At 49.9% G+C, this 20,044-nt stretch overlaps 1 protein-coding gene across 3 annotated transcripts in view; it reads left to right on the top strand.

The window, feature by feature from the left end:
- The window catches only part of TNPO3 (transportin 3), a 1,119,313-nt gene that overhangs the window by 486,433 nt on the left and 612,836 nt on the right, over window positions 1-20,044 (top strand). For all 3 annotated transcript variants that reach the window (XM_085653697.1, XM_085653695.1, XM_085653696.1), the window contains exon 10: window positions 1,391-1,482. In XM_085653697.1, the coding sequence (XP_085509823.1) occupies window positions 1,391-1,482 (92 nt within the window). The remainder of the gene's footprint in view (window positions 1-1,390; window positions 1,483-20,044) is intronic.

A 20,044-nucleotide genomic window follows, 5' to 3' on the forward strand; every position in this document is an offset into this window, starting at 1 on the left:
CTGCATACATAATTAAGATATTCCTAGAGCGAGTAAAGAAAACAGGGTCGCCATGGGCTGTACATGCATCAGTGTGGAATCTAAACTTGTTGCTTAGACAACTCATGAAGAGACCTTTGTACCTGTGCGGAGTTTAAGTATTGGACGTTTAAGACCACATTGTTAGTGGCTATCACCTCGCTATGCAGGTTCATTGAGCTGGAGGCCTGACTACAGAGGAGCCTCACCTTCATATACACAAGGACAGGGTGGTCATGAAAACCAGCCACGCTTCCTCCTGAAGGCCATTTCACACTTTAAAAACCACCGGTCGTTCAGTTACCAGGTTTCTTCCAGCATCCGAATACACAAGCTGAAAGGTCCTTACACACCATGAACGCAAGGAGGGCAGTCACGTAGTACCCATATGAAACCAAATCAATCAGAAAGGGAATGCAGTTCTCCGAATCTTTCTCCTAAGCTATCAGGGGTTTTCCCATGTCTAAGGGCACCATGACATGATTGATAGCGTTGCAATAGAGACAAAATTACAAAGAAGCAGGAGTACTATTGGAGGACAGGCCCGGGGGCCTTTCCACAAGACATAAGGGGCAAACCTAGTCTTCCTTGAAAAGGTTTAGATGCAGCACATATTCAAGGCAGCAACATGGTTCTCTACTGTCGTGAAACACTATTGTGTAGACATCCAAACGAGCTGGAGGCACAAGTGGAACGGAAGGCTCTAAAACACCTGTTTGCCAACATGTGTTCATTCCCCCTGGCCCTCACGGAAATGAGAATACCTCTATGCAGTTAATGCACAGCATCCGAATTCAGAAAAGATCCATGCTTCAAATTGAAATGGTTACTTACCTGACATAGCAACTTGCAGAGTTCTCTGGATTCACACATTGCCAGCGTGATTCCCCAGAAATGGGATGGGTAAAACAGGTGAGGCCAAAACACAGGAGAAGGAGAGGAAAGTACAAGCATCAAGTGGCTGTAAAGGTAAGAAACAATCTGAAAATGGCGATCACACACAAGCGTCTGGGGCGCACATCTCATGTCACAGGTGGACAGACACAAAACCAAATAGTGGTCAACAATGACCACAAAGATTGACACAATTATAAACCGAGCTACTAAATGGAACAATAATGCACAGCCTGTAAATACAGAAGACTCTTAAGCTGCAAACTTATTCCTACAGTTAAGTAACCATTTCACTTCTTCCACACTTTGCTATTCCTAAATGTAGCAAAACTAAACCAAAATCACTTCCGTCTTTCTCATTAACCTTTTTGTATCACTGTCATCCACTTTGCTTTCATGGCTGTACTCCTTTTTCAGTCGGATATAGGTTTAATATTTCCAGCCAATGCTGCTGATTACAATTTCTCTTTTTCTTTAGTTGTACTCAACTCTGAAAGATGGAAACCCTCCGTGGGAGGTAACCGAAGCTGTTCTATTTATCATGGCCTCCATTGCAAAGAGTGTTGACCCGTGAGTACATTTTATTTTTTGTCCACAAGTTAATCTGTGAATTTGCATTGTAGAAATATGCTTAACCCAAGGAACGTCATTGTTTGTTTCTGAGCTATTAGCAGGACTATATGGAGCCTTGGATTCGTTGAATTTGTTTCTTTTTTGTTTGTTTCCTTTGGGTCTCTTTTTTTAAATACTTCCCTCTCTTCTAGATGAAGCCTAATGTTGTAGTCACTGTGTACTGTTTCCTTCAGTAAGCCTTAATCTCGGTCACTGCCCTGTTGTAAGCATTATTCTCTTGATACATCTTGGAGAAAAGATGTGCCATTTGATCAACATATTCTGTGTCATGGAGAATTTACTGATATTCTTGAGCACTAAATATTGCCAACTGAGATCCAAGAACATGTTTAACAAGAATTTTCTACCTTTCACCTATATGTATGTGTTTTCTGAAGGCAGAGTAGATTCGCTTCCTTGTCTCTCCCACACCCCAACAGAATCTGACAAAAACAAATGCTTCTGACCCTAATTGAATCTGCTTCGTCTTGTCCCCAAGAAAGGTGAAAAGTGATAGGCTTCAGGATGGACATCGAATAGGTCTGAGCCTTCTGTTACTTGGAGAAAAAAAAAGGTATTTAATTATAGTTTCAGTGAACAATATGCACACTGAAGGTTCTCTTCTGGATAGGATACATGAGTGATGTACCAGATCTCTGTATTCCTCCTTGTCATACTTTTATAATACAGCACAGACTAAGAATTCCACTGTAGTCCCCTTTAGAAGGCAAGCATATTCCAGAACTAGTTTACTAATTGAAAAGACAGATTCAAATATCTCCTACAAGGCAGTGGAAGCCTAGCTGTAACACAATCATGTTATACCCAGCCTCTTTAGCTTGTCTCCCAGAATGTGCCCTATATGACTTTACAGGAAGTGTTAAGAAGGAGCACCAGCAAATGGAACATTTCCATGGAGGTAATTCAACTCTTGAAACCATAAACCACAGATATCTAGCCAAACTTGTGATCCCTATACATCCATATTGGTTGAGATTGAGGATCGAGATTGCACATACTCTTTAAGCAACAAAACTGATGACCTATATGTGGGAAGCTGGCTCTTTATATAGTATACCAAAAGGAGGTATGCTGCGTTAAGAGTCCAGGTATCGCTTATGAGTGGGCAGGGGCTTGCTCTAGCAATCCCAAGGTGCTCCTTCTAGGGTAGTGTGATTGAGCAGCTTTAGGCTTATCAAAGAGGGGGGTTAGATATTTGTTGCACACCCTGAGTTAAAAAAATCACACACATACATAAAAAGGAGATCCACACCAATTTAGGAAAATGACAGGTATTTTTTTTAATATATATTTTGAAACCAATGACTTCGTAAATAGTTAAGTACTTTTTCTGAGTAGACTTTTTACAGTCTTAGCAATTTTTACCAAAAGTGCCTTTTTATGCATATTGCTTTTGTGAGAAAGGGCCATCTTTCTTGCATGGTATGCCCCCCCTTTTTGCTGAATTGCTGAATGTACTTTGACTAAGTGTGCCCTGGACTCCTGCCAATCAGGTGCCCAGGGCCTATGTTCCTTCCCTAAAAACGTCAACCCAAAATTGGCAAACCCTGGCCACATGTCAGCCCCTGGTAAATGGTACCCTAGGTACCCAGGGCCCTGTGACCAGGGAAGGCTTCTATGGGCTGCATCACTCATTGTGCCACCCTTAGAGGCCCTGTACCCTTAAACACACACACTGCCCTTGCAGGCTGGGTTTCTGGGTGCAAGACAAAACCGAGTCGACATGGCACACATCCCTGTGTGCCATGCCCACCACCTACACTGCCATGGCATACATCAGCCACCCCTCTAACTGGGTGCCCTATGCCAGTTGTGTGGGCACAGGAGCATGAGCCCTGTGGCCCTACAGTACCCAGGTCCATTCCTGGGCACTAAGTGCAGTGCTGCCATTTAAGAGTACATGGTGCTGAGAGCTCGTCAAACGCTAACTCCACAGCACCATAATGGCAACACTGAGGACTGAGAAGTTTGGTATCAAACTTCTCAGCACATTAAACCCGCACTGATGCCAGCGTGGGATTTAATGTACAAGCACCACATGGGACATCTTAGAGATGCCCCCTGAAACCTGACCTACAATCCACGTCTGGTTTGGGAGGCTGCCACACATCAGACATGTTGCGGGAACCCTGGGTAGGAGAGCCCCCGCTCTCCTGGGACTGCAACAATGCACATCCTGTGCGAGATGCTCGGTCTCCTCCCCCAGGATGGACAGGGGGAAGCTTCAAAGGCATGTCGCCTCTGTGAGCTTCCCCAGGCCGCTTGCTGTACCCAGCAAACTAGCCCCCATCAGTTCTAAACCCACTCTGGCGGGAAGACTGGCCGGAAACCCTAAATAAGGACAAGGGATGTGCCAGCCTGCCAACCCCACCCCTCAGGTGGGGGAGGCGAGGTGAAGCACATCTCTGGGAACTCGCCATCTTGAAGATGGGAGGCCCTGCCCAATCAGGACTAGGCTACTGCCCCCCTCCCACAGGAGAGTGGCAGGATAGGGGGTGTACCCTTTACCTACCTGTAACACCCCTAAATCTAGTATTTAGGGGCACCCTGTGAGAAAGTGCCATCTTTCTTGTATGGTATGCCCCCACTTTTTGCTGAATTGCTGAATGTACTTTGACTGAGTGTACCCTGGACTCGTGCCATTCAGGTGCCCAGGGCCTATGTTCCTTCCCTAAAACACACAAAACCCAAATTGGCAAACCCTGGCCACATGTCAGCTCCTGGTAAATGGTACCCTAGGTACCCAGGGCCTTGTGACGTGGGAAGGCCTCTAAGGGCTGCAGCACTCATTGTGCCACCCTTAGAGGCCCTGTACCCTTACACACACACACTGCGCTTGCAGGCTGGGTGTCTGGCTGCAAGACAAAACAAAGAGTCGACATGGCACACATCCCTGTGTGCCATGCCCATCACCTACACTGCAGACATGTTGCTGGACCCCTAGGTAGGAGAGCCCCTGCTCTCCTGGGCCTTCAACAATGCACATCCTGGGCGAGGTGCTAAATCTCCTCCCCCAGGATGGGCAGGGGGAAGCTTCAAAGGCATGCTGCCTCTGTGAGCTTCCCCAGGCCATTGCAACCCCCCACTCTGGCGGGAAGCTTGGCCGGAAACCCCAAATAAGGACAGGGGATGTGCCAGCCTGCCAACCCCACCCCTTAGGTGGGGGAGGCGAGGTGAAGCACATCTCCGGGCTCTCGCCATCTTGAAGATGGGAAGCCCTGCCCTATCAGGACTAGGCTACTGCCCCCCTCCCACAGGAGAGAGGCAGGATAGGGGGTGTACCCACCCCAGGACAGGGACCCATTGGTCCCTGCCCTTCACTTACCTGTAGCACCCTTAAATCTAGTATTTAGGGGCCCCCTGAACCTTCCTTCCCCAGATTCCAAAATCCGAAGAAGAGCTAGAAGAAAGAAGACCTGCCCTGCAGCTGCTAAAAAGAGGAAGACACCAACTGCTTTGGCCCCAGCCCTTCCGGCCTGTCAACCCTCGTACCTGCTCCTGCTCTAACCTGGCATTTCTTGTGGCCAGCAACCTCACAAACCCCGGAGGACCTGGCTACCTTTTGACTCTAAGCCCCTGGGACTCCCATGAGTAGAGGCTCTACTCAAAACCTATTCTAATCCCTGGCATCAGCCCGGAACCGCAAACCCTTCACACTCTGCACCCGCCAAGCCTGGCCTGTGCTGGAGTGAACCAAGACCACGAGGACGACCCCACGGCGACTGTGACCCCAAGTTCGGCACCCAAGGACCTCCCTCGACACTCCTGAAGAAGCCTGCAGCCTCAGAACCAGGTGCCCCCCCCCACCCGCGATCAACAGAGGGTAAGATTTCCCGATAACAAAAGGCACCCTGCGCCCCGCGGCCCCCTGTGCCCAATCCTGGGGTACCTACCTATCCTCCAACTACCCAACTTACCTCTCGAAGTGGTGGTGGCACTTGAAGAATCTTCATCCCCGAGCTTGCAGTCTTTTTCTAAAACGGAGCTTTCCCATTGAAACCAATTGAGCGTCAGAAGGCTCAAAAGCACCCTGCACCCAGCCGCCCCGAGTGGCCCTGGCAGTGCAACCGCTACACCTATCTACTTCCCCACTTGCCCTGAGTAAGTGACCAGGAACCCAGCTCCCACAGCCGTGTGGCCTGCTAGTCAGCAGCAACCAACCAAGGCCCCCTACCTCTCATAGCGTCACTTTGGACCTAACTCTCTCTGCACCCGGCCACCCTTGTGCCGCTGAGGGTGAACCAACTGTACCTACCTGACCCTGGGAGACCCCTGAGTCTATGCCCAGAACCTTAACTTTGCCAGTCGAGTACTTACCTTTAAACCGATAACTCAATTTTCTTCATAGGGTAACATTGACTGGCTTTTTCCTGAAAATTTCTGCTAAGTGTCAATTTTTGCAAACTTTAAATTTTCTTTAAAAATCGTATAACTTCTGAAAACGTAATTGCTTACCTGTTTTGGATAAAGGTCCCAGTACTTAGTCTAGGTACCTAGTACTGGATTACAAAAGTAACGAGAACATACTATACCTGCAACTTGAATATTCTTCCATAGGGAATCATTGACTGTTTTCTATGAGATATTTTCTACGTGTCAACTTTTAAAATAGCAAAATATTGTCTAAAAATCACAGTAATTAAGTCGACTTTTATCACTTGATTCTAAGTACTGTCCCAGGACTGAATCTAGGATCCAGTCCTGGAATTCCAAAAGTAATCCTAAAAGTAATCTGTTGCAAATAACTTGAAACTTCCATTGAACTCAGTGCATTATTGTGTTTAAAATTGAGTTGCCTATTGCAACCACTTGTAACTTTCTACAAAAGTCAATAGCATATTGCAAAAGTATTTATATAAAGCATCTCATTCTGAGAAAATATATTTTAATACCTATTGTTGGTTCTAAAATAAACCTAGCATATATTTTTTATATATAAACCATTGGCCTAGAGTTCAGTTATTGAGTGTGAGAGACCATTTGCTGGCTGAGTGTGTGCAACAAATGCTTTACACTGTCCTCTGATACTGCCTTACTGCTCGACCAAGCTACCACTTTAGAGAGTAAGGTTATATCTAACTTTAGCCTCTGCCAAACCTCTGGGGACTGTGGACTCTGTACACCCTGTACCTATTTAGGAACAGTATATACAGAGACACTTTCTCACATACACTGATAAGGAATTGCTTACTATTCTGATTCAGGCATGTGAATCTATGAAAGATACCCCAATACTGGATAAGAAACAAGTTACTTACCTGTAACTACAGTTATCCAGTATTGGTATCTTTCATAGATTCACATGCAACCCACCCTCCTCCCCGGAGATGCACCTCTAGGATACAGTACTACCTATACTCTTGCTGGAAAATCTGAGGGACTCAGCCTCTCTTGGGAAGGTTCTGGAGGGTGCTGGTTGCTGATTGGCAGAGTTTTTAGTTAGATCCTTTTTAGGTCGAGCCTAGCGCAGCGCATGCGCTGTGCTCTGGCGAGACTTTTAGTAAGGGCTTCAGAAAATGCTACCACTGTAGCCTAGAGCTTGCGTGCATGTGCGCGGGCACACGCTTATGAGCAGATGCACCGTATGGCTTTCCTCTCTCGTCATGGGGTCACAGGCCCTGGCTGTTCTCTCCTCCCTCTGCATTCCATTCTCCTTATCTCCAAAGTGAAATCAACCCAGCGCAGACCTTCTCCAGTCTACTCTTTCCCCTCTCGACCCCTCCATTTGGACAGGGAGGAGGGAAACTGCTCCTGTTTGCAAGCCTCATCTCTATTCATGCCATGGAAGTTTGTCAATAGGGCATGAACAGTGCATTTCATTTCTTGAAAACAAGTCTCCCTGTCTCCCTTTCTACTCTGCGCTGCTCGCTCCTCTGGCCCTCACCTCTAGGCTTCAAGGTCAGAGTCTGCCAGCAGCTTCGCTCTGCAGCTCTTCTCTCCTCTTCCCCCCCCCCCTCCGTTTCAGAGGGAAGGGTAAGGGAGGCTGGGTCCATTCCAAGCTCCTCAACCAGCAGCTTTAGGTATGTCATAGACGCGGCCACTTTACCCTTAATACGTAGTGTTTACCCCTTCTGCCCCCCGCTCTTTCCTAACACTTATCAGGTTCAAAGCTCACTGTGCTTATCTCCCTGCCCCCCGCTCTGTTCTAAAACTGATAATCAGGTTCAAAGCTCGCTGTGCGTAGCACCCTGCCCCCCGCTCTGGCCTAACACTGATCATCAGGTTCAAAGCTCGCCATGCTTACCCCCCTGCCCCACGCACTGTCCTAACACTTATCAGGTTCACAGCTCGCAGTTATGCAGCACAATATCCTTGGTGCAACAACATCAACTCTTGCATGGCTAAACACTTATAAGGTCCCAAAAGCGAGACCTATTGGGTATGCTAATGCTTGTTGTAAAAGGAGACTAATAGACTATAGAGTATATGGTTGCTACCATAACAGCCTATGGAGAGATTTTATTTACTACTTACTACTTTATGTATGTACCGTGGGACTCCCTCTACGACGACGGGGAATGATTCAGGCATGTGAATCTTTGAAAGATACCAATACTGGATAACTGTAGTTACAGTTAAGTAAATTGTTTCTTCTTAGACATTGTAAGTGCAGTGCTGCCATTTAGAATGTATGGTGAAGGGAGTTTGTCATTACGAACTCCACAGCACCATAATGGTGACACTGAAAACTGAGAAGTTTGGTATCAAATTTCTCAACACATTAAACCCACACTGATGCCAGTGTAGGATTTAATGATAAATGCACACAGAGGGCATCTTAGAGATTCCCCCTGAAAACTAACCCTACTACTAGTGTCCAGGCTGAGTGGCTGCTTTCAGCTGCCACCACCAGACATGTTTCTGGACCCCTTGGTTGAAATCCTGCTGCTCTCTGCAGCTTGAAACAATGCATATCCTGGGACGAGGTGCCAAGCCTCCTCCCCCAGGATGGGCAGGGTTCACGAAAGAGAAGTTTCAAAGGCTTGCCACCTTTGTGAGCTTCCCCAGGCCACTTGCTGCTTTCAGCCACTGGTCCCCACTAGTTTTGACCCCCACTTTGGGCGGGAGAAAAGGCGGGAAAAACAAGTGAGGAAGAGAGGTGTGCCCACCTCTGCTAATTACACCCATCAGGTGGGGGAGGCGAGGTGAAGCATATTCTGTCCCCGCCATCTTGAAGATGGGGGACTCAGCCAACCAGGGAGACGCACATGCCCCCCTCCCCCTAGAGGGTGGCATAATAGGGGTCTACCCACCCCAGGGAAGCGATCCATTGGTCCCTGCCTTTTACCTACCTGTAACACCCCTAAATCTAGTATTTATGGGCACCCTTGAACCTTGCTTCCTCAGACAAGAACCTGCAAGAGGAAGGAGGACCAAACAGTCGTGCAGCAGCTAAAAAGAGGAAGTCGCCCACTGACTTAGCCCCAGCCCTACCGGCCTGTCTCCCCCCCTCTAACCTGCTCCTGTGAAATACCGGTGTGTCCTGCAGCCAGCAACCTCAAAAACACCGGAGGACCTGCCTGCTTTCGACTACACGACTTTGTCTCCCGTGAACACCAGAGTTGTTCACCTGCTACGTCTGGCTCCGGCATGACACCGTGAATCTGCCCCACTCTGCACCCACCATCCACGGCCCGATCTTGAGTGGGCAAACACCACAAGGTCACCCCGGCGATCCTGACCTGCCTCAAGTCTCCAGCTGACGCCTGCAACCTAAATCCAGAAGGCCCCCCTTAACCGCGACCAGGAGCTGGTAAGATCTGACCGCAGAAGGCACCCCTGCACCCGACGCCCTGTGTCCTTGTGTGCCCAAACTGACTGTGCCTAACCAACCCCTAACTTCCCAACTTACCACTCGAAGTGGTAAGACCTTCATCCCCAAGCCTGCATTGTCTTTACAAAGCGGAGGTTCTCCATGTAAAACAGGCCGTCGTTTGTCGAAACAGCACTCTGCACCCGGCCGCCCTAGTGCCGCTGAGGGTGCACCTTCGGTGCTACTTTGTTGCCCCATTTGCCTGAGCTAAAGTCCAGGAGCTTTGCTCCCACAGCCAAGTGACCTGCTTGTCAGCAGCCACTAACCGGAGGCCCCCCTATCCCCCATTGGATAACATTGGGCCTCAGGACTCTATACCCGGCCGCCCTAGTGCCGCTGAGGGTGTAACTCAAGTGCATCCTTGACCCTGGGGGTCCCCTGAGTCGACCTCCATAACCTCAACTCCCACTACCAAATACTTACCTCAAAACCGATAACACCATGGTTCGAGGCATATGAGCTGCAGATCACACACTAGCATAGTAGATCGCCATCTGGTGTTGGGCTCGGATGCTTGCACGTTTTTGTTGTCTTGGAAAAAGTCTTTGTGGTCACGAAATAGGTGACTCCTCCCTTGGACGATAGTGCGCATGGGCATCAACTCCATCGTTAGATTGTTTTTTTTTTCCGCCATTGGGTTCGGATGCAACTTTTCCACTCCGGTTGGAAATCTTAATTCCAAGCTTCTCGAAGCACAAAAATTACAGAAAAACCATTGAATCACCTTCATCTTCGACATCCATTTCATCGGCTCGATTTCGGACATTGACGCGGGCCGTTGGGCCTATCCACGTCGTAAGCCTACGGCTCATGGAAAGGACCCTCAGTGTGGAGCAAAATTTCCACACAGTGACCATCACAAGGTTTGCAACCTGTGCCTATCACCTGAACACGACGAGTCCAGCTGTCCAGCCTGTGCATCCTTTCGATCCAAAAAGACCATTCGAGATCGAAGGGCTAGAAGACACATCATGGCACAGAGACCAGCTCCGGAACTAGAGGACGTCTTTGATGAAGGCCCCAATGTCCCAGAAGATGATTCCGAGGATCTTAAAATCATCTCCGAGGCAGAGGACTCAGACTACTTCATCACTCCTGGGCATCGTGTGAGTACTACTGCCCCTGCCCCAACCCCTCCAAAACCAAAGGCAATGGTCAAGACTTCGCCTGTTGGCCCCAGTCGAGACCGAAAACCTCCTTCAGAAGCCCCTCCTCCCGGCTCCGAAGAAACAACACAAGCCGTCTGGTAGCTTGGGACCGAGCAAACAGCATGTCATTGTTCCACCGGCACCTTCGGCACCGAAGCCAAAAAAACACTCTGCACCAAAATCGGCTCAGACGCCTTCCTCCTCCAAATCGGCCCCGAAAACGCCAAGGCCCAATGATAAGCTGGCGTAGAAGGTTCCCAAGCCTAAAGATCCAGCTTCAGCTCCGAAACTAACATCGTCGGCACCGAAACAAACGGCTAAGGAATCTGATACACCTCCTAAAGCCAAAACCTACACGGATCAACCACAACCTCGCTCGGAACTGAAAAAATCTGCACCGAAAACTGTTACCGAGGAACAAGAACTTTTTCACCCAGATCCCATCGATCCAATGCGGAAAAAGATTTATATCGACCCAAAAACTGGACATGTCATGGCTGTTAAATCAATGAGGACATTGTTCCCTGTTGGCGGTGAAACAAAAATGCCGATCACCTGCTCAACATAGGTAGAGATAGAGGGAAGAGTGTGAAAAGAGGGGGGGAGGAGAGGGGGGATGAAAAGAGGCAGAGAGAAATTTCCCCAGTCTCAAGGATCCAATCCTGAAGGGGAGGACTCTATGTAGCCTCTCGTAATCCCTCACACACCCCGAGGGATGTCTTGCTTCATCATTGGGCTTGTTGTTGCTCCTCGTCGGGCCGGCGCTGCAATGCCCGACGGTCCCCGAAGGGTGAAGACGGGAGTGCCAGAGATTAGAAGGGTAACTCACGTCTTGGAAAAAGGTTAAAGAGGTCAGCACCTACCCTCAGCCGCTGGCAGAGGGTAGGTGCTGACTGAGCCGGCCCCCGACGCAACCCAAATAGGGCGCTGGCAGACTCGGCGGATCCTATGCAGCCCCGTTCAGAAATACGAGGGTTACACTAGTTTGGTACGTTCTTCTTGTCCTTGCTGACCAGGTCACTGTACCCCGCAGCCCCGTACCTCTTTTAACCTTTTTCCAAGACGTGAGTTATCCTTCTAATCTCTGGCACTCCCGTCTTCACCGTGCACTACCTTTCACTCCTCCTCGGTCCTGATGAAACGCCACTGACCCGTCCGGGCATTCTAGGCGTGAAACATGTCGACCTTTTATTAAAGTCACACTAGCACCTTGCGCTGATTAAGTGACCCCGTGACCTTCTGGTCTTTTTAGTTTGCCAGAGGCTCCATAATATTAAAATTCACTTTTTTGGACACCCCTAGGCATTTTTATTCCACACACCTTGCACGCACGCAACCACTTACCTCTCGGATCCACCTCACTGCTTTTTTGCCCACATACCCGCATTCACCTGACGGCTTTTCTCTTTAAAAGACCTCCGATAGAGAGACCCTTCGGGGGACCGTCGGGCATTGCAGCGCCGGCCCGACGAGGAGCAACAACAAGCCCAATGATGAAGCAAGACATCCCTCGGGGTGTGTGAGGGCTTACGAGAGGCTACATAGAGTCCTCCCCTTCAGGATTGGATCCTTGAGACTGGGGAAATTTCTCTCTGCCTCTTTTCATCCCCCCTCTACCCCCCTCTTTTCACACTCTTCCCTCTATCTCTACCTATGTTGAGCAGGTGATCGGCATTTTTGTTTCACCGCCAACAGGGAACAATGTCCTCATTGATTTAACTGTCATGAGTGGAGCACGGACATTGGACCATAACCAGCTCCTGGTCCCCCTCTCCTTTTTTTGACTGAGCATGTCATGGCTGTGCCACATAAGAAACGAGAACTGGACACACCATCTGCTCCAGTTCCTGTACACAAGAAGGACTCTGCAACATCGACTATGCCCCCTTCTCCTATACTGCCTTCTAACCCACCTCCTCTGCCTACACCACCCTTACCTGTAACTTCTCCACCACATACACCACCTCCGGATGATGATGATGATGATGATGATGACCTAGGGGGTAGGGGTGATCCTAATGACCTGTTCACGGATCCAGATACCTCACCACTTGATGATTGGGCATTCCCTATCCCAACAGACCTACCAGGCCCACATCCATATCCCTCAAAACCATCTCCCCCAGATGATCACATGGGGTTTGGCCAATTATTAAATAGAGCTGCACTTTATCATGGCGTTACAATGCACTCCGACTCACCAGAAGAAGATTTCCTCTTAGATACTTTTGAACAATCTCAGAAGTCCGTGCAAATACTACCTATGATCAAAGGAGTCATTAAGCATGCCTCCGAAGTATTTAAAGACCCCGTCCGTGCCAGGGTTCTTAACCCTAGAATAGAAAAGAAATATAGGCCTGCCCCTGAAGATCCTACTTGCATCAAAGGACAGTTGCCCTTGGATTCTCTGGTCGTTTCCAATGCTAGGAAGCGCACCAACTCCCAGACCTCTGGAGATGCACCACCCCCGGACAAAGAATCCAAACTGCTAGAAGCTTCTGGCAAAACAGTAGCAGCACAAGCCGCTAATCACTGGCGTATTGCCAACACCCAAGCACTACTGGCACGATATGACAGGGCACACTACGCCCAGTTAGAAAATCTCTTACAACATCTGCCTGACCAGTATAAAACCCAGGCAAATGACCTTATCCAAGAGGGCAAGCTCATTTCAAATGTGTCAATTAAATGTGCACTTGACGCGGCAGACACTGCCTCTAGATCAATTAACACCAGTGTGCTCCTGAGACGACATGCCTTGCTACTCATTTCATGCTTTAAGCCAGAGGTACAAACTACCATACTCAGTCAGCCATTTAACCAAGAACAGCTATTTAGGCCGGCTGTAAACACTGCCCTTGAAAAAATTATTTAGGACACCGAGACTGCTAAGTCCATGGGAGCATTACAGTCTCAACAAACGTGTGGCTCCTTATGCAGCTCCTTGTACAGAGGAGCCTCCAAAAATATGGGCGCAGATACCTCATCTACATTCAAAGCCACTACACAAACATCCCCCAGTAGAGGATATTTTAGAGGCGAATACAGAGGGAACAACAAAGGATGATTTTGAGGTAATAACACTCGCACCTCCCCTGCCACAAAATAGTGACTTTCCTCCGCTTCCCCCAGACCATTCCACTCCAGTCATGGGCAGACTAACACAGTTCCTACCTGTCTGGAACTCCATCACAACAGACAAGTGGGTGAGACAAATTATCCAGTGTGGTTACTGCCTGGAACTTACAGCTACCCCCCCACACATACCACCCAAACAGCGTCCAATGTACCCAGACCGTCTTGTGCTCCTCAAACAAAAGGTTCTCTCACTGTTTCAAAAGCACGCAATAGAGCCAGTTCCGTTAGAGCATCAAGGGACAGGGGTATTCTCACGCTACTTCCTAATCCCCAAAAAGGACGGGACTCTGAGACCAATACTCTACCTCAGACCCCTAAATCTGTATATACACTCAGATCATTTCCATATGATCACTCTTCAACAAGTGCTCCCACTGCTGCAAAAAGGCGTTTTCCTTGCCACACTAGATCTCAACGCCTACTTCCACATTCCCATACATCCTGCTCACAGGAAGTACATGAGGTTTGTGGTGGACGGACAACACTACCAGTTCAGTCCTTCCATTCGGGGTAACTACCGCGCCCAGAGTACTCACAAAATGTCTTGCAGTAGTAGCAGCACATCTCAGAAGACAACAAATTCATGTCTTCCCGTATCTAGACGACTGGCTAATAAAAGCCAAGTCATTAGACCAGTGTGTTCTACACTCTCACCAAACCATCCAACTAATACACAACTTGGGGTTCACTATCAACTATCCCAAGTCTCATCTCCAACCCTCTCATATACACCAATATCTAGGAGCCACCATAAACACCTCCACAGCCCTAGCATATCCCAGTCCACCCAGGATAGCCAGTATACAAGCTCTTATCACAAAATTTCAAAACCAACACTCTCTTACAGCCAGTGTGTTCATTCAGCTCATAGGCATGATGGCATCTTGCATCTTAAATTGTGCCTTATGCAAGACTCCAAATGCGTCCCTTACAGGAATGTAGCATTTCAGTGGAACCAGGCTCACGGACAACTCACAGATCTGGTGTTGGTGGACAGCCGCACACATCGCTCTCTACAGTGGTGGAACATAAACTTGTCCAAAGGGCGGCCGTTCCTAGAGCCTCTTCCACAGATAGTGCTGACAAAGACTCTTCACTAACAGGATGGGGAGCCCATCTCCTCGGACACACCACTCAGGGCAAATGGACCACTCAACAGAAAGTGCTCCATATCAATTACCTAGAACTGCTAGCAGTATTCCTAGCACTAAAATCCTTCCAACTACATGTACAGAACAAGTCTGTCCTCATCCGGACGGACAACATGACAGCCATGTATTGCACACAAAAACAAAGAGGCACACATTCTCTGCAGCTGTCCTAGCTCGCACAGAACATTTGGGGATGGGCCTTCCGGGGGTTCACAATCAGATTGCCGATCTGTTAAGTCGACAGACACAACAGATCCACGAATGGGAACTACATCCCTAAGTTCTACTGCCCTTTTTCCAAAAATGGGGCCAACCAAACATCGATCTGTTAGCCACCAAGAAAACGCAAAATACCCAACCTTCGCCGCCAGGTTTCCCCACCCGGAGTCAAAGGGCAATGCGATATGGATGAACTGGTCAGGCAGATTTGCGTATGCTTTTCCGCTTCTCCCACTCATTCCACTAGTAGTACGCAAGCTCAGACAGCAGTCTCTCAAACTGATCCTAGTAGCTCCCACATGGGCACGCCAGCCGTGGTTCACAACACTACTGGAACTCTCTAGTTCCACACCAAAAACTGCATCTCTCCCCGTCCTTAATAACACAGAACCATGGAGAGATCAGACATCCAGATCAACTGAATCTGGTGATCTGGCTCCTGAAGTCCTAGAGTTCGGTTACCTTAACCTGCCACCAGACTGCATGAACATTATAAAAGAAGCCAGAAAACCTACTAGAGCTTGCTATGCTGCAAAACGGAAAAGATTTGTCATTTACTGCACTAACAATAATATGCACCCACTGGATGCATCCATCCAGGACATCATTTGCTACTTACTACACTTCCAAACATGTAATTTAGCATACTCATCCATACGTCTCCACCTAGCAGCATTAGCTGCTTACTTAGAAAATCGACAGCACTTGTCACTCTTTAGAGTGCCTGCGATCAAAGCCTTCATGGAAGGACTTAAAAGAATTATTCCTCCCAGATTACCTCCCTCTCCTGTGTGGAATCTAAACATTGTTCGTTTTTTTTGTTTTTTTTAAAACCTTTATTGAAACAAAGACACCTAGTCTGACACAGCTATTGTTCGCCTACAACCCCGTCAGCAGGGCCGGCATCAATGTATGACAATCAGGACTCATCACATTTGTGAAAATTAACACAGCATGCCGCCTACAACCCGCCAGGGTCGGCCGCGTGGAAATAAAAACATATAGTCACGTTAATCCTGGGCAACACAAGAGGCAGCTCGATTCACTCAATGGCAGCACAGTAATAATAGAAGGGAAATAGCATGGCAGCCACAGAAAGGGGGGCCCCGCTAGCACATACTCCCGGACCCTGACCCTCATCACAACGCACTCAGAAAGGGCCCTGCCCAATATCCTGGATGCCGTCGCCCCATAGCACACACCCCCGCAGATGTTCCTCCTGGCGCCCCCGCAGTCCCTCCCGTCTTCTTCTGCAAACTCATGAATGGGCCCAGGGCCCCACACGTCCAGCACCGGCAGAAGTGCCCCAGCAGCACAGCCCCCACACTCCCCCATCGCCTCCCAGATTTTACCAACGCACCGCCATCTCAGGAAGGAGAGTCATCAGTACCAACATGTGTCTGAGGGTACTGAAGCAGGTACCCCGTCAGAGGGGCCCATATGTCCCTGGGTCGCGAAGCGACCGGCAGGAGATCCACATACAGAGTGAGTTCACCCTGCCAGCGAATCAGGTCCTCAAGCCAGCTCTTGAACTTAGGGTCACAACCTCTCCCCCACCTGCATGTCACCCTGCGCTTGGCAAGGAGAAGGCAAAAGGAGCCGAATTTCCTATAAGGAGCTGGCATTGTCTCCGTACAGCCTAATATACCCATTAGCGGGGACAGCGGTAGGGGGGCAGCAATCATCTTCCCCACCGCATCAAACACCAAGGCCCAAAACGCATGGACAGAGGGGCAAGCCCACGCCAGATGCAGCATGTCCTCCCCCCTCGGCCCCGCACCGATCGCACCTTGCATCCCCCCGCAGTCCGAACCGGTGCAGCTTCACAGGGGTATAGTAGTATCGCTGAATGAATTTATAGTGTGTCACCCGAAGCCTACTACTGGCCGAAACCTGCTCCGTTTGGTTACAGCTAAATAACCAGTCACGGTCGGTCAGCGGGTGCCCCAGCTCCTCCTCCCACTTGCCTCGAGCAGCACACTGCGCATACTCCGATTCCGAATATATTGAGCGGTATAGGGTCGATACCAGATGGGAGGCAGTAGTAGCCCGCATCACCGCATGCAGCTGGGGCGACGTGGCCGGCTCTAGTGGATAGTCAGGCGTGACGGCCTGAATCCCAGCCCGAAGCCGGATGTACAGGAAGGTCTCCATGGTGTTGGGGGGAGGGTCAGCACACAGCTGCTGCAAAGTAATGAATCTACCGTCTTTATATAAGTCTCCCTAAACATTCAACCCTCTGTGGCGCCTCAACTGGGTGAAATTCCCCTCCTGAAAAAGCGGTATGCGGGGGTGATTCACGAGCGGAAGCAGTGGGGAGTACAACAATGGCACACCCGTTCGTTTCAGAATCCACTCCCAGGCACGGCATGTACAGTCCACAGTATCGGGAGTGCAGTCCTGCCGAGATACAGCTCGCCTTACTGCCCCCTCCAACGGCATGGGATCCGCCATCCAATGCTCCGTGGCAACATGCGCTGTTTATCGCGGACCTCTCGTCCAATAATGCGCATAATGGGCCTGGGCACACTGATAATATAGTTAAAAATTTGGTAGGTCCAATCCCCCCGCCGCATAAGGACGAGCCAGAACCCCCCAGCTGATACGGGCCTGCTTCCCACCCCACACCAGCCGCAAGAGTTCAGTGCGCAAGGTAGCGAAGAAAACCCTGCCCGGGTGATAGGGGATGTTCGTGAAGTAGTACAGCATTTTCGGTAGGATGACCATTTTTATCAGGGAAACTCTGTCCGCAAGGGACAGCGGCAGGGCAATCCAACGAGTAATAGTGTCTTTCAGCGCTTCAATCGCCCGCCCATAGTTGTCCCTCTTAAGTTCTTCCTGGTCAGCAGATACCTGTACCCCCAGATACCGCACGGTGGAGTCGCACCACTCTAACAGGAAATCTGTCCGGAAGCGCGAGACGGCCGCGGTAAAGGGGAATATCTGGGATTTGGCCCAGTTGATATGGATACCCGAAAGCCCCCCAAAGCGCACAAACTCCCGTAGGAGCGGATTTAGATTTGTCTCCGGATCCTTCACATAGAGAGTCATGTCATCCGCATAAAGCGAAATAAGGATAGGCCGCATAGGGCAGATAAGCGCCTTGTCCCGGTGATACTGTCGCACCCGTGCCGCCAATGGTTCGACCGCCAACGCGAATAGCAGAGGCGACAGCGGGCAGCCCTGCCTGGTGCCCCGGGAGAGCGCGATGGCGGCAGGTGTGGCCATTCACCATCACCCTGGCCACCGGGTCGGTATATAGCAGTCGAATCAATGTCGAGAAACCCACCGGGAACCCCATATTATGTAAAACCGCGTAAAGATAATCCCACTCATTCGAGTCGAACGCCTTTGTGGCGTCCAAGAATATGGCGGCCAATGGAAGGTGCGGCGCCACCTGATGCATGATAGAGAAGAGAGTGCGTAGATTGTGGGATGTCGCCCTCCCAGGGATGAACCCCGCCTGGTCTGGCAAAACCAGCTTCTCCATGAGGAGATTTAATCTATTCGCTATCATTTTAGTTAAGATTTTGATATCCACATTGATGAGCGACAGGGGCCTATAAGAATCGCACCTATCAGGGGGCTTACCGGGCTTTAACAGGGAAATGATAAGGGCCTCCCGCATCGTGGCGGGCAATTCCTGCGCCTCCAGCGGCTCAGCGTAGACCTCTAGCAGCATAGGCGCTAGGGATTCCCCATATATTTTGTAGAAGTCTGCCGGCAGGCCATCGGATCCGGGCGCCTTCCCCGCCGGCGGCTGGGCAATGGCCTCCCGAATCTCCTCTAGCGTGAACGAGGTAGCTAGGAACTCCCTCTGACGCTCGCTTAAATACCCCAAGGTGATGTCCCCAAAAAATGCGGCAAAGTCACTGGTATTAACCCCTTTAGACGTGTACAGGGACTCGAAGAAGGTGGTAAAAGTGTGCAAGATCTCTAAACCATCCCTGTGTCTTCCCCCCCTGAGCATCCTCAATTTCAAGTACGTAATTCGTGTAACGCGGTCTCCTGATGTCGTGAGCCAGAGCACGCCCCGGCCTGCCTCCCTCCAAAACCTTAAGTTGTTCCTCAAGCGTGCGAAGGCGGCGCCGCAAGTCCCGCAACACTCCGAAGCTCTTTGCAATACAGGTGCCACAGATTGTGACCTTCAGGGCCTCCCACAGCGTGCCCACGTGCGCCACCGACCCCCTGTTGCGTGCAATAAAGTCCACTATCTCTTCCTCCAGCTCAGTTTTTTTTTTTTTTTGAAAAAGTTTTTATTGAACAATAATTCGGTTACAAGTATGGGCCTACAACCACCCGGGCCGGCCGCTAGGTACATAAGGAAATATACACATATCAAGGCTGCAGTCAGTTCCCAGGGCACTGCCCCGCAGTGGCTCAAGATAGCTCTCGAAGAACAGCAAGTGTCAGTCCAACAAAAACAGAAACAAAAGGAAAAACAATAAAAACAAAAGGCGAGTTACGAGGGATACCAGTGCGGTTCAGGCTCCCCCCGGGAAACTCCAGTCAGAACATTTGAGCAATCCGCTAAAGAGAGGAGTACCGGGAGGCCGGGGACGGAGGGGGGGGGGAAGGGGGTCAAGGGAGATGAACGTCCATATGTAGTTGTTACAAAAAGCGCCAGGAGCCGTCAAGGGTCAGGGGGACATGGCGATATCAGTGTCTACCAGGGGGGGCGTACAGATGCCTCCGCGATACGCATTCCATTGACCCCAAATTCTACCCCATGCCCCCGGCTTGCCACGGGCCACATACACTGTCTTCTCCCGAAACATACACCAGTCCATATTCTCCTTCCATACTGACACGGTGGGCGGCCGTTGAGCGCCCCAAAGTTGCGCTATATCCCTCTTGGCAATCATGTTCCCTAGGGCCGCCCACCGAGTCTGAGCCGCGTTGTAGTCATTGGGCTCCCACACATTCAGGACACAGCGACGCACCTCCGGCAGCAGCACAACCCCGGTGACCTGTCCCATAACCGCGTGGACCCGGCGCCAGTAGTCCGCCACCTCGCGGCACTCCCAAAG

Source organism: Triturus cristatus, chromosome 4_1, assembly GCF_964204655.1.
Source record: "Triturus cristatus chromosome 4_1, aTriCri1.1, whole genome shotgun sequence".
Lineage (NCBI taxonomy): Eukaryota > Metazoa > Chordata > Amphibia > Caudata > Salamandridae > Triturus > Triturus cristatus.